The sequence below is a fragment of the Hippocampus bargibanti genome, linkage group LG01 (assembly GCF_051943395.1).
Source record: "Hippocampus bargibanti isolate YZ-2025 linkage group LG01, ASM5194339v1, whole genome shotgun sequence".
In the NCBI taxonomy this organism is placed as follows: Eukaryota; Metazoa; Chordata; class Actinopteri; order Syngnathiformes; family Syngnathidae; genus Hippocampus; species Hippocampus bargibanti.
Genome location: NC_142734.1, coordinates 30,864,113 through 30,878,137, shown reverse-complemented (window position 1 = coordinate 30,878,137; position 14,025 = coordinate 30,864,113). Strand labels below are relative to the sequence as shown.

General features: G+C 41.8%; 1 protein-coding gene across 9 annotated transcripts in view; it reads left to right on the top strand.

Moving 5' to 3' along the window:
- LOC148903879 (neural cell adhesion molecule L1-like protein) overlaps positions 1 to 13,730 on the top strand; it is a 47,502-nt gene extending 33,772 nt beyond the window's left edge. For 2 of the 9 annotated variants that reach the window (XM_089010249.1, XM_089010288.1), the window contains 4 exons: positions 292 to 453; positions 1,069 to 1,200; positions 3,198 to 3,270; positions 13,299 to 13,730. In XM_089010249.1, the coding sequence (XP_088866375.1) occupies positions 292 to 453; positions 1,069 to 1,200; positions 3,198 to 3,270; positions 13,299 to 13,509 (578 nt within the window). In that variant the 3' untranslated portion in view covers positions 13,510 to 13,730. Of the gene's footprint in view, positions 1 to 291; positions 454 to 1,068; positions 1,246 to 3,197; positions 3,271 to 4,020; positions 4,097 to 13,298 lie in introns of all 9 variants that reach the window. The other 7 variants (XM_089010231.1, XM_089010240.1, XM_089010263.1 and 4 more) reach the window with 5 other exon arrangements.
- Positions 13,731 to 14,025: the final 295 nt, after the last annotated feature.

The following is a 14,025-nucleotide window of genomic DNA, read 5'->3' as shown; positions in this document are numbered from 1 at the left end:
CAAACCGCTTGACAGAACATTTAAAAGGAGCAATCAGAATATTGGCCAATCTGATTATAAGGTGCGCTGTCGGCTTTTGAGAAGAGTGATCGCTTTTAGGTGCACCTTATAGTGTGGCAATTACGGTCACAAGCTAAGCTTGCAGAAACATACAGTGGTTGGCTTATCTGAGATATCTCACAGGCGTTCAACTGTGAAGCTTCCTCTTTTGCAGCATGTCTTTATTTTATTTGAAGGATTACTGTTTGAGACTCGCTGCTTCTGCACTTGTTGTGCTTGGCTTGTGTGTAGGTGATGGTAACTGGCGAATATCCAAGGCGGTAAACGCTTCCCAAAGTTTCCATGTAATTGACGGGCTCAATCCGGGGACGGTGTACACGGTGCGCCTCATGGCCAAGGCTTTGCTTGATAATGCTAGCATTTTCGAGGACGTTATCCAGACGCAAATCACAGGTAAGCGGTTACAAACTAGTGTCAAAGTCAGTAGCACTTAGTGTGAGCAAGTTGTAAGCACCCCCGTAGCAACCACCGTCCACTCGAGCTCCCCTGGGAGCAATTAATAAGAAGTCCGGGTTTTATTCAGTTACTTATTATTTTATATTATAACCATAATCATCATCGTCATCATTACCGTGTCTCATCCAAGAGGCTTCGTCAGCGAACTAAAATTTTGCTGGTAGCTCTGGCCCTATATCAATATCGCGACTGTCCAGAGGTGAGTCTTCACTGATTACTTCTATTGTCCTGACTGATTATGGTCTAGGACTGGCCTGATTGCCCCATTTGCTCTGACATCACTTCTTCAGCATAACTAAGCATATGTGGTAATGATCCGATCTCGCAGCCTCTTGGATTTGAAGCGAAATGTCCGATACCTTCAAAGAAGTACAAATGACGGCTGAATCATCAAATCAATCATCAAATCAAATTTTGCATCAGGACTCGTGCAGCGTGTTTCTTTCAATAATATTCGCTCAAGGAAACGAGTTTCATCTTAAATCTGCGTTTTCATTTCGATGCCAATATTCACCGACGACCATACTAATGATTGTTTGTCATTGTCGGCAGGCGCGGTGGGTCAACATCGGAGCATATCCACCAAGGGCTGGTTCATCGGGACCATGTGTGCCGTGGCGCTGCTCACGCTCATTGTCCTCACCGTCTGCTTTATGCGGAGAAACCAAGGTGGCAAGTATGCAGGTACGCCGCCGCCTGGAAGACAAGATGCGATCGCCATGGAGAAAGGTCAGTTAGTCTTTCAGTGGGAGGTTTGCTTTCCGGTGTCTTTTTTTGGGGATAATCAACCAAAATGTGGCTCTCTTAATTGACAAACCTACATCACTGATCACATTTTTTGACTTCGTTTTGGTTGACATCCTGAAAGAGAGAGCATCATACATGCATGCCCAGTGTTTGGGTAATATCCGATCAGGCCTGATCCCTTTGAATGAAGTGATCAACTCAATTTTCTGCCCTGAAAATTTAGTAGGACATGCAGCACTAATGACACAGTTTGAAGGTTAGAAAAAAATAAGCTTGACGTTTCCGAACACAAATCCGGAATCCTCCCCCCAAATAAAACGTGCGACGTGAGACAATCTAAAATGGCTCTCCATCACCTGTTGCATATTTGTTTCCAACCATTGATCTTTGAATGTTTGCAGTTGTTCTTATCATTTTATCATTGACACATTTATTTTTTTTAATTACACCCTGGCCTCCAGAAGTATATTTTTTGCGATTAAAGGCTTTCATAATAATCGAGGAACGTGGGAATGATTACACTTGAACCCCCAAAACTATGCGTGCCCTTTGTTGATATGTTGTATTGCTGTCAAAGACCAGCTACTTTTTTGCACACAAAATAAAAACATTAGGAATTTAAAACAAATCATAAAATATTTTTTAAAAAACTCTAAAATTTCAAGTGAGCCAGAGTAGGATTTTTTTTTTTTTTTTTGTGCGGGCAGAGTACCCCCATCCTCTGCAGTACAACCTCCAAACTCTTCAATAAACTACATGACATCCAGAATGCCGCCGCCCGTCTACTCACCCACACACACAACACCCCCATCCTTAAAAACTTCGTCTGGATCCCCGTTCCCCAGTGTATTCAGTTTAAACTCCTCATTCACTCCTACTCACAGATAAAGCCCTTCACAATCAGCCTCCCTCCTGCCTTTCCGACCTTCTTCACCAATACACTGCCTCCTGCAACCTCCACTGCTCAAACACAAACCTCCTCGCCATCCCCATGGCAAGGCTCAATACCTGGGGGACCAAGCCTTTTCTGTCGCTGACCCCTCCATCTGAAAAGCTCTACCACAACACACCCACAACTGTACTGACCTCCAATATATATACATCGCATCTCGTCGAGAGTAACATGCATGATACATGGGAGTCAGTATTTTCTGTAATCACGAAAACGAGTTCATCCTCCTCATTTGTCTCTTCTCTCCCAAATCCAGTGCATTAGTGAGTTCCTACTAAACTTTCTGCAGAACAGGCTCTGACAAACTAGCAACAGCATGTGAAAACTGTTTTGCATGCCTGTGTAAAGCATTACTTCTGAATAAAAATCTTGTCAAGATTGGATGAGGCGGTTTCGACTATTCACCTGTGCGCGTGTGCACCCGCTGGGCCTCAGTACTTCCCCCGGAGCAGAGAGATACTCATTCTCCTCACATGTGCTTTATTTCCTCACAAGCTGTCTTCTCCCTTGCAAACTTACTCGGCGTGGGTAGCTTTGACAAGTATTGAAAGATTTCACAAGCACTTTTGGACCTCCCGTCTTAGCCCATTCAGTTCTTTATATAAAAGCCTTTTTTCTGCTACGTTCGATTTCAAGGTGTGAATAGAAAAAAAACTGAAGAACAACAGAAGCTCTGTGTGCTCACACTTGATAGAATGTTTACATACGCCATTTGTAGTTTTACCCCCCAAAAGATTTTCGCCCATGCCTTTTGAAATCTAACTCTGACATGCGCTCAAATGCTTTCGTGTGGATTTTGGATTATTTTTGTGTTGCTTTACTCTTCTGCAAGCCTTGCTTTGCAGTCAACGAACAAACCGCTTTCGAGGTGCAACGGTTGTGATTGGTTGACAATTATTCGTTCATCAAATTTATCCGTCATGAAGATTGAATAATTGTTGGGACACGTTTAATACTTAAAGTGCCTCTGTTGTTTTGGCAGTGAAAGAGAAGGAAGACCTGCACCCCGATGAGGAGTCACAACCGATGAATGATGACACCTTCTGTGAATACAGGTGAGCCGCAGCATCTGATTTTCAGCAAATGACCGATGAATATTTTGTGCAGAGCCGGCAATTTGGTAATCAAGGTAAAAACTCAGGGCACCATGGCATCCAAGTGAAGAAAAGCAGGATTCAGAACTAAATAAATAAATAAATAAATAAATAAATTCACTTTTCTAATCAATAAGCTAAAATCGATTCAAATCTCCTCCACAATGGGCAAATTATTTGATGCAATCAATACCATACAACTTTTTGAACATTTGAAACTGACCGTTGCTGTTTTAGGACCGGGGGGAGGGGGGGGGGATTAAGAGGGGGGAAATAAATGTGAGAAACTGTTCAAGAGACCATCCAGAAGTGAAGCTTCAGTTGTACTCTGCAAGTCTTTTTTAGTACAGTGTTGTGTTACGTTGATGGGCAGTCTGATTGTGCACACGGATAAGGTCTTTTCATAGACAAGTACAGGTAGAAAGGGGCGTTTGCAACGTTGTGGGCATGAACACAGCAGACAATTGTCCGACTTCTCATTTTCATTAAAAATCGGCAAGAGATGCAGAAACAGAAAAAAATCTGAAATATTCAAGGCAACAGTAAAAATATTCAGATTTTATTTCGCTGATGAAGGCATACAATATAATACCTCACCTAGTGGGCCACATCAAGTCTGGCTGGCTCTGATTGTGTATGATGAAAAATCTACACGGTGAACACACTTTTATTTTCTTTCACTTTCGTTTTCTTTCTTCCCCACCCAAAAAGCAAACGTAAGGTTCTTGAGCCTTACGAGGACGAGCCGAGAAGACACTTTTCAACTTTCCGTCATGAAATTGGCTAGGTAATCACTCTGTAAAAACTGAACTAGTTGGATTAGTACCCAATAGACGTGTTGTGCTTCCTTTAGAGCCTTTTTAGTCGAGACAAGTATTCGCTGATGTGTAGCTTGAGTATTGCTTGTGGAGTCTGTAGTTTATTGCGCCGCTTCAAAACGTGCATGTATGTTTTTTTTCGCCTCTTGCTTTTTGTTGTTGTTATCATTCGCACGGCCATGTCATCAAAACTACGGACTGAAATCTGACATGAGAAATTTACTTGGTGACTTGACTTACTGTATGAACCAAGACGATGCTCATATACAGTGGCTTGAAAAAATATTCATACCCCTTGAACTTTCGCACATTTTGTCATGTTCTGACCACAAATATGAACATATTTTATTGGCATTTTATGTGAAAGACCAACACAAAGCGGTGCACAATTGTGAAGTAGAAGGCAAACTATACATGACTTTCAAAATAAAAAAAACTGAAAAGTGTGGCGTGCAAAAGTATTCAGCCCCCTTTTCTATAAGTGCAAACAGTTGCCTTCAGAGGTTGCCTGATGAATGTTGAATGATCAGCTGTTGACTTAATGAACAAATGGTGTCCACCATTGTGTAATCTAACCTTAGTATAAATACAGCTGTTCTGTAATGGCATATGCAAGGAGCAAAGCCGATAGAGCAGCAAAAAATATGAGAAAAGGGCACCAGATTATACCAATCTCCTTTTTCAGCAGCAGAGACAGCACCATTTACTTGTCAATATGCAGCCTAGTGAAGCCACTTTATATTTCAAAGCCACGGGGAAGGGTCAGAGATTTTAACCCACGCAGTCCACTGGCAGAAAAGGATCAATGAGTCATGCCGGCCTAAATAACATATTCAAGTACACAAGGCTTTTGCGGCAGCGGTCTCGTTACAATGTGGTGTGAGAGATGGGTAGGCGTCTGGTTAACTTGGCGAGTTGGGCGACATTGTAGTACAGTATTCAGTAGATAAGTTGAATTGGCGTTAAAAATGCTCACGTCAGCCCTCCTTAATGGACAAATACACCCTTTAATGGCCACTCATTGTACAGTGAAATTTCACCTTGTAAAATATTTACTGCGGATGTCTGTCTGTCTGTCTGTCTGTCTGTCTGTCTGTCCATCCATCCGTCCGTCCCCTCTCATTCTCTCTCATTCTCTCTCATTCTATCGAGATATCGAGTGAGCTAGGTAGCTAGCTAGCTAGTTATCTTTCTAGCTAAAGTGTCTTTATAGATTTCTTTATAGTGATCTATCTACACACCGACATGCGCACGCCAGCACACACACACGCACACGCCAACACACACACACACACACACACACACACACACACACACACACACACACACACACACACACACACACACACACACACACACACACACACACACACACACACACACACACACACACACACACACAGGCGCATAAAATAGAACCTACAATATTTCGCTATGATTCTATAATTGATGGGATACAATTCAATACAATATCCTCAGCATGCAAAGACTCAGCATGACTAAGACTTGATCATAGTTTTTCTCCCTTACTACTTCTACTGTCTTTGTGACAGATTTATTGCTTGTTTATGATAGACGCTCCATGTACAGCACTTTGTATGCAGCATTGGCAGGTTCAAAGTGCTCTATAAATACAGTTGAGAGGAGTTGAGCACAAGACAGCACAGCTTCATTTATATAGAGACTTCAGAACCGCTGCAGCTGAAACAAGCCACGAGAACCGGTTACCAACGCGGATATGAAACTTCGATATCAATGGCAAACTTGTACTTGAAGAACCCCCTCCACCACCCCTCAATTTTAAAGCAGTCCATCTGTGTCTTGAATTAACCTTCTTTACTCGAAATACACAAAGGAAAAGAAATACAGTGCATTTAACATGGATTTGTAACACAATGGTTTAAATTACAGTACTCTTCTTGAGGGGTTCGGGGCGACGAGAAGGGGGGTTGGGAGGAGTTGGTTCTGTCTCATGGAAATTAGCCACTTCAATCACTTCGCTCTTGCACTGCCGCTTCGCCCCCGAGTACATTTTTTTTGTTACCACAACGACCGAAAGGCAGCACGTGGGTGGAGGGCGGCAGGTGAATACATATGTATAAAAAAATGAAACGGTTTCTCTAAAAACTAAAATCAGTTTTCACTCGTGCAGGCAGCACTTCTTCCACCAAGTCTCTGAATTACACTACATAGTTTGTGTTGCTGATTTCGCACATATGGTGTATCCAGAAGACACTTTATGTCCCACACTCGGCAAGTTTGCCAGCATTTATGACTTATTACGTTTGGCATGCTTATATGCGCAAACCCTGAACTTCTCTGCTAACTTTTTAGCTTTGGCACGATTGTGCTTTAATGTCGTCTACTTGAACATATTATCCGAGCTTGCTGAGGCATAAGCGGATAATTCTAACATCAGCATTCAGCAAAACACAGTTTACAGAACTGGACAGCGAGCAAAAGCATATGTGGTGGTTTAATTTCACACTTGTTAGGTTAACAGGCACCCCCACGAGACTACTGCAAAGTACAACGAACACACACGGGCAATTAAAAAGGCCATTTTCTTTCACGTTCCCTCTTTATGACAGACATATAGACTATGTTTCTCCGTGAAACTGAAGCTTTTGAAGAAATACTGTAACTTTCTGACGTGGCATATTTTGTCGCTGTTTCCCTTTTTTGTCTTCGGTTGCTATGCCGACCGAAAAGAGACTCAATTGAATTCCATTGTGCTCTAGATCATCACTTGCTATTTTTGTGACAATGATGCGTTTTTTTTTTCGCACACATACACAAAGAAATCACCTAAAATAGACCTTTGCTGCCTTCTTCCAATTCTGAACCTCGCCAGTCACAATCACACACTGGCTGCCAATTTGCCTTCCTGTTGACGTTTGCCAGGACAATAATTCAATGTGAAGAAACGTGTTGTCTTGGGTGTCTTCATGCACTGTAGCTCCGAGATGTGATAAGAAGGTTTCTCCGCGGCCCCAAAAGCAATTTGCGGCCACGAAAGTGAAGCCGTGGCCAATCACTCGGACTCACTCCCTGATGTGCACACGCTGAGACATTCTTTGTGGTTTCGCCGCGATGTAGGTCATTGTATGAATGTTGAGCTGTCCCCATGAAGCAATTTGGAGCACAGTGGATTTGGATTCAGTCTACTTTAGTCACCTCTGTCACATCCACGGAGCTCTCAAAAGTCAGCACTCACCTGACTTATTGGGCTCTATTTTTGGTAACTCGACGTAGAAATCGGCATGTCTCGATTTTTGCGCCGGGGCGAGTCTAATTTACGCCGTTTGAAAATCTGGCAGCCTGCGCCGCATCAACCGAGGATATTTTCCTTCATACGTCCCAGGCAGACCTGACACTTTGGTGACTGGAGCTGCTTTTGTTGCCCCGGGAAGCAATCTACTTTGTTGATTTGCACAAGGGTGCTCTCTAACTACGCCTGTCTACAAAATTACCAAAAGAAAGAAAAATCCACTCATGCGCACAGTTGCACAGGGCACGAAAATGGGGTGGCATTTTCTCCACTGCGAGACTAATAAGGGTTAATCCAAGTCAATCCAATTACTGTACACCAAGTCAAAATAAGAACTGCTTTGCAAAAGGAACTACGACAATATTGCCTATTATTCAATGTGGATCACTGTAAAGTGTCCTTGAAAATTTTGAAAGGCACTTATAAATGAAATGTATTATTATTATTTATTATTATTATTATCATCACATGGAACGATCGTTGCTTTCTTCATCTTTAGAAGTTGATGATTTCTTCGCTTGTTTAATTTGTTTACCCATCGAAATGGTGTACAAGCATTATGCGGTTTATAAGACAGTGCGTCTAATATATGGGATTTTTTTTAAATATGTCATTCATTGAAGGTGTGCCTTATAATCCAGTGCGCCTTATACAGTCAAACCTTCATTTTCGAATGTCTCTCTTCTCGACCAATTTGGTTTTTGACCAAAAATGTCAAGTTTTTCATGCCTCGGTTTACAACCGAAAATAAGCTCTCGACCAAACTGAACACACCTGAATATACCGCTCAACTTCCCTCCGATTCATTATAAGTCACTTTCTTGTGTCGTGTCTCATTGTGACTGACACACTATCCTTTTGTAGCATTCCAATGTGTGCAGGTGTGTTTGTATTTTTCAATCACGATTAAAAAAAAAAAAAACGGACATTGATTACATTGATTATAATGGTAAATGTTTCGGTTTTATAATCAACAGGTTTCTGGAACTGATTATGGTCAAAAATCGAAGTTTGAATTTAGTCTGTAAAATACGGTATATTAAAACGTTTTCCATAGATATAAGATTCCTTCAATGAATGACATATTTTAAAACTTTTTCTATATCTACGGTGCATTTTCAGCTTTTGAAATTTCGAAGAATTTTAGGTGCTCCTTATAGTTTATAGTATAGTATATACGGTAAATCAATAAAGTCCAGACACATGCGGGTTGTGGCATCTCCGGCAGGGCTGGTCTGATACTCAATCATTCTGCTTTGGTGGCGTCATTACAAAGAGAAATTTGCTGAATGACTAAAAATGTGAAAAGGGGTTTACGTTTCACGTCGGTGTCTGTTTTAACAAATTTGTATGGCACCAAAGTGCCTTCCAATAAAAACACCCCTCGTTTAAAATGATGGCGGCCCACCTTTTTTTCCATCATGTGGACGGTTTGAATATCAATATTTGTCCAACTACCGTGTATTGCTGGAAGGGGTGTTGGGAATTCAGCGGAGGAGTGAGTCTATTCCAATCTGTTTAGAATGCCTCTCATGCTTGGTTTCATGGAGCTGTTCTGACTGCCATCCCCCCAGAGTGCCCTTAGCCCGGCTATGATGTTGTTTTCCCGGCTTTAAAGTTGAATCCGGGGCTTCACTTATGCCCTTTGAGTCTCTGAAGGCAATAAACCATCCATTGCTTTGTCACGTGTCCAAAGAGCTGACAAGTGGTAATTATGCTTTAGACGATTTCTCTTCAAGAGATGCGACTCCGCTTGCATTACCCTGCTGTCCGGTGCAGTGACAGCAGGTGGTCATGGCTCAGGGTCTGCTTCCAGCCACTATTTTTCTTTTTTTCGATTTTTTTTTTTTTCTAGCAGTCCAAATCTCATTGGAATTGGGTTCGTACAATCTACCAAAATAGCTGTTGGCCTCCCATTTGGTTGGTTAAGAAAAACAGAGGAAAGTGAGATTCTGGGGACCATTCCTTCAACACAGGAACATCTCCAAGAAGTGAAAACCATGATAGGCTCCAGTTTAGCCATGAAAAGGGTAAAAAGTGGATGGATGGAGATTAGTGGAGACATTTACATTTACATTTCACAGCAACAAAAGCAAACTATATGTTCTCCTGTAAAAGCAGCTACTCTCACAGGGACATCTTGAAGTAAAAAACAAAAAAGAACAAAATCACAAATAATGTGACACAACACAAAAAAACAGACGCTCGTCAAATTTAAGCACTTTCTGCACCCTCTTTGTTGCGTGAAGGAGGTCTAGATGAAAAAGGAGATGATTAAAGCGTCTTAAACGAAAAATGTAAAGTATATTTCACTCATTAACTGCCATTCCCATATGTATTCAGGAATTGAAAAGCATGACGTGGAGCGCCATTGCCGAATTTGTTCGAGTTTTTCTTGCGGGGGGTGCCGATAAAGCGTTGGTCAGACTTCTGGCAATGTTTTTCCCTCCCATGAGGGGACAGCATTTTTTTTGTCCAGCATTTCAAGGTCAGATAACTCCAGCTTAATATTCTGTGGGTCCTGCAATTTGAGTGACAATGACAAAAACCCTAGCACTGGAGTGGACATATTTTTTGAACGTCATCTGGCAGTGAATGAGTTAAAAAGGTCAAAACTTCCTCTTGGACCCGATGTTTTTGTTTTGTCCTGGAACCAAGTTGGTTCATGGCTAGACAAAAGTAATTACCGTGGGCCTGGTAACGTGCCACCACGCCATCATCCAGTTTCTTGTGGAAGCGGGGAGGGGCTTTTGTTGCACAACCAGCTGAGGCCAACTTACCGAACATCCCGAAGGAGCTTTGACACAAAAGCATTGAGCTCCCTCAAGCCCCATAGCCCCCCCACCCCCCATTCTTTTTTTTCTTTTTATCAGCGCATTGAAAGTCACTGTGGGCGGGCAGCGGCGACCGTGGCATTACACCGCTCTTCGATAACAGCCACTTATCTTCACCGTGCAACAATCATCAGCCAAAAGGAGCTTTGATAAGAGTTGAAATGCAGAGCGCATGTGGCCTGCATGGAAAGACGGGCCTAATGAAATAGAATAGGAAAAAAAGTCAAGATAAGATTGCTTATTAAAAGTCCACATGAAGGAGACCTTTGAAATCCTAAGGTGCTGCGTCTTTGTGCTCAAAACGTGTTGGACAAAAGCGATGTGTGACATAGTGTGCCACCATTTTTTTAAACTTGACGATAGTCTGTCCTCGTGGTTGCTCTCCATTTAGAAAGGGCATAAATGAAATAAATAATAAATCACACATTTGTTAAATGTATTTTTAATTAAATGTGATTAGTTAAAAAAAGGTTTGGATTGAAAAGATTGAAAAGCATGGCAAAACACTCCACACTTGCCTTGCGGGCTCACTCACATTAGACCAGTGGTTCTTGAGCTTTTTCCATGTTCGCACCCCTTTCAATTCACTACCCATTTCTCCTATGCCCTTGCAGAATTGATGAAAAGCAATATTGACATAATCATCATAATATGTCAGGCAGGCGCTACCGATCCATGCGCACCAAATCCAGCAGACATTTAAACAGCTTCTTCCCCCAAGCCTTTGAACTCTTTGAACTCTTTCAACATAGCCAAGTTAGCAGTTTTTTTGACGACGATACTAGTGCAGCGTGTTCTACCGGAAACAAATTCCTTGTGTTTTATACATACTTGGCAATAAAGATGATTCTGATTCTGATTCTGATTCTGATGTATGTAACAAAACCATCATGTATTTAATTCTTTATTCACATAACTTCCCAAGTTTTAATTGTGTATTATAATTCATTTAACACTACTTAACGTTATTACTTACAACAATAAATTAAAACTACATCAAATAAAAATAATAAATACAAAATATTGTATATTATATGTATTAAATAATTATCATAATAATAACAACAATTGGTGTACTATACACATACACACAGGTGTAAGTCAAGGCCCGGGGGCCAAATCTGGTTCACCACATCATTTTATTCGACCCACAAAAGCAAATCAAACTTGTGAAATTCAATGCTTGCTAAAGTCCGAAACAACATTTTTAATAGTTCCATGTAAAGCACAATAACACAATAATTTTTTACTTCAAATTTGAAAACTAGTTATTAATTCATACTTATTTTTCTCATGACTTCCCCAAATTGATAAAGGCCCCCGAGAGGAAGCCGTAACTATAACGTGGCCCGCGGCAAAAAATGACTATGACATCCTTGCTTTACAACTATAAAGCTTAATTAGCATGATCCCTAATGTCGATTAACACAATGACTTCTTTATTTCCAGAACGTTTCAACTTTTTTTAATTATCCTTGAAAATTTTGAAATGTCCCGCAGGGTATCCTCGCACCCCCTAAGAAGCAGTCTCCCACCCCCCGTTAAGAACCACTGAAATAGATCTACATCCTTTAATTTCAACCATCCGTGCAATTTCTGGGCCGCTTTACTCTCAAGAGCGTCGCGGGGGGTATTGGGTCTGTCCCAGCTGTCTTCAGGTTGTAAGCGGGGGACACCCTGAACCGGTTGCCAGAAAATCGGAGTGCACACAGAGACCCAACTGCACCAAAGGACAGTTTGGAGTTATCAATTAACCTGGCCTACATTTTGTTTTGAATGTGGGAGGAAACCGGAGTACCCGGAGAAAACCCATGCAGGGCCTGGAAGAACATTCATACTACACACAGGACGCCGCAGTCGGAATCAAACCCACTCCAATGCGTTTACCCTAACTTAATATCAATCATAACATCTTAAGAGTGAATTTGGGGAAATTGAAACTTCCGTAATTTCCAAATTCCTCATTCCCACCATTGTGCACCCCTGCACCGGGCCTCTTTTTGAATTACTGATTACACATTGTACTGAATTATTCAGCTCAGGTTGAACTTCAATATGAGACAGATTTTTTTGGGGGGGCTCGCACGGAAGGTGCAATCTCACTGCATAAACAGAAAACAAAGAAACAACACGTCTAGCCTTTTCATAAGGGTTTTTATCAAATAAATCAGGACTTGAGGAACGCTTTTTAGGATCACAATAGCAATTTCCGCGTTATATGCTGAAGATGGGTTTAAATCATTTTTCGCCCCCCTTCCTCCTCTTTCCCAAGCTTCTACACCTCCCTTAAAGCCTCCCAAGGGAAGACACAACTCTCGCTGATAAATAGCATCCACCTCTGCACTTTATCGCTTTGTGTTGCGAATACCAACTCAAAAGGAACCCGAGTGCTTGACCGCATTACAAAGCAGGACAGCAAAGGAAAAAAAAATCCTGTTTTGAGGTGACCTCCCGTCTTGTCGAGAGACGCTAGCCAAAGTTGGCTGGTTGCCTGCTCTTAAATTGGCATCTAATCTCCTTCCTTCCTGGTGTGTGGCCCTCGGGAATACCGGGAATGACAGGCTGTTTGTCTGGAATTGTCTTTGCAACCACCATCCCCATCCCACCGCTCTTTGCCAGACTCCTTCCTGATTCCGCTCCCTTTCTCAATCTCAGCCTTCAACACAAACACCCCCTACACACACACACTGTCATGTTTTTTTTTTGTGTTTGGAATGAGCTAGACTCTTGCAATTTCCATCACATCCTCTAAAGAGATTTTAAATTGCGTTTGGTCATGGAGTCGAGGCAATTAGCAATTAATGAAGTGATTGCAGCTGCCTCCCTCGTGCCCATGCAGCCGCTTGCATCTGCACCCCGCTCGCAACCCCGATTCAGTGAAACCGTAAGTTGGTTTTCCTGCGGCCAAATATTTGATAGTCTGTACATGATTTGCTATTTCAGCATTTGTGCGCTCGGTGCGATGTCGTTTCGCTTATAGAGTTTGGAATTCTCCACAGGCGTTGTGCGCCGCGATGTCTTTGTATTTGTATTGCACCGCTGACCCTGGTTCGTTGTTGATGGCAGCGACAGTGATGAAAAGCCACTGAGGGGCAGTTCGTGTTCCCTGAATGGCGACGATGCGGTCGGGGACGGCATCAGCAGAGACAGCCTGGTGGACTACGCTGACGGCGGAGGAGAATTCAGCGAAGACGGCTCCTTTATCGGCGAATATTCAGGACATAAACGAAAAGGATCTGTCAGCGAGCCCAATGAATTCGGCCCTGTCAGTGAATAACGTCAAGCTTCCTTTTCACATTTTAACAAGAATTGCTCCGTGTTAGGGCTTTCGCAACATTACATATATCACACATAGCTGAAATATGAACCATTAGAAATGTCTTTTTTTTCAGAAATGTTGCCAAGAGACTGGAAAGACAAGTATTATTGTACATACTGAAAGACAATGAACCAAAGGATCGGATTGAGAATTTTGCTATCATATTTTTTTTTCACTGTCACTCACATTCTGTTGTTATATTGTGTTTATGTGGTGTTTAGCACCAACAATATATTCAAACAAGCGCATTTATATTTACATTTAATACCGTCACATACTGGCCCTAATTTTTGGAAGGTCAAAATTTTCCGAACTATAAGGCCCACCTTCAATGAATGACATATGTGAAAACTTTTTCCATATATAAGGCACACCACATCATAAGGAGCATGGTCAGCCTTTAAAAATGTCTTTTAGGTGCGCCTTATCGTGCGGAAAATACAATATTTTATTTATTATTTTTTTTTGTCTGGT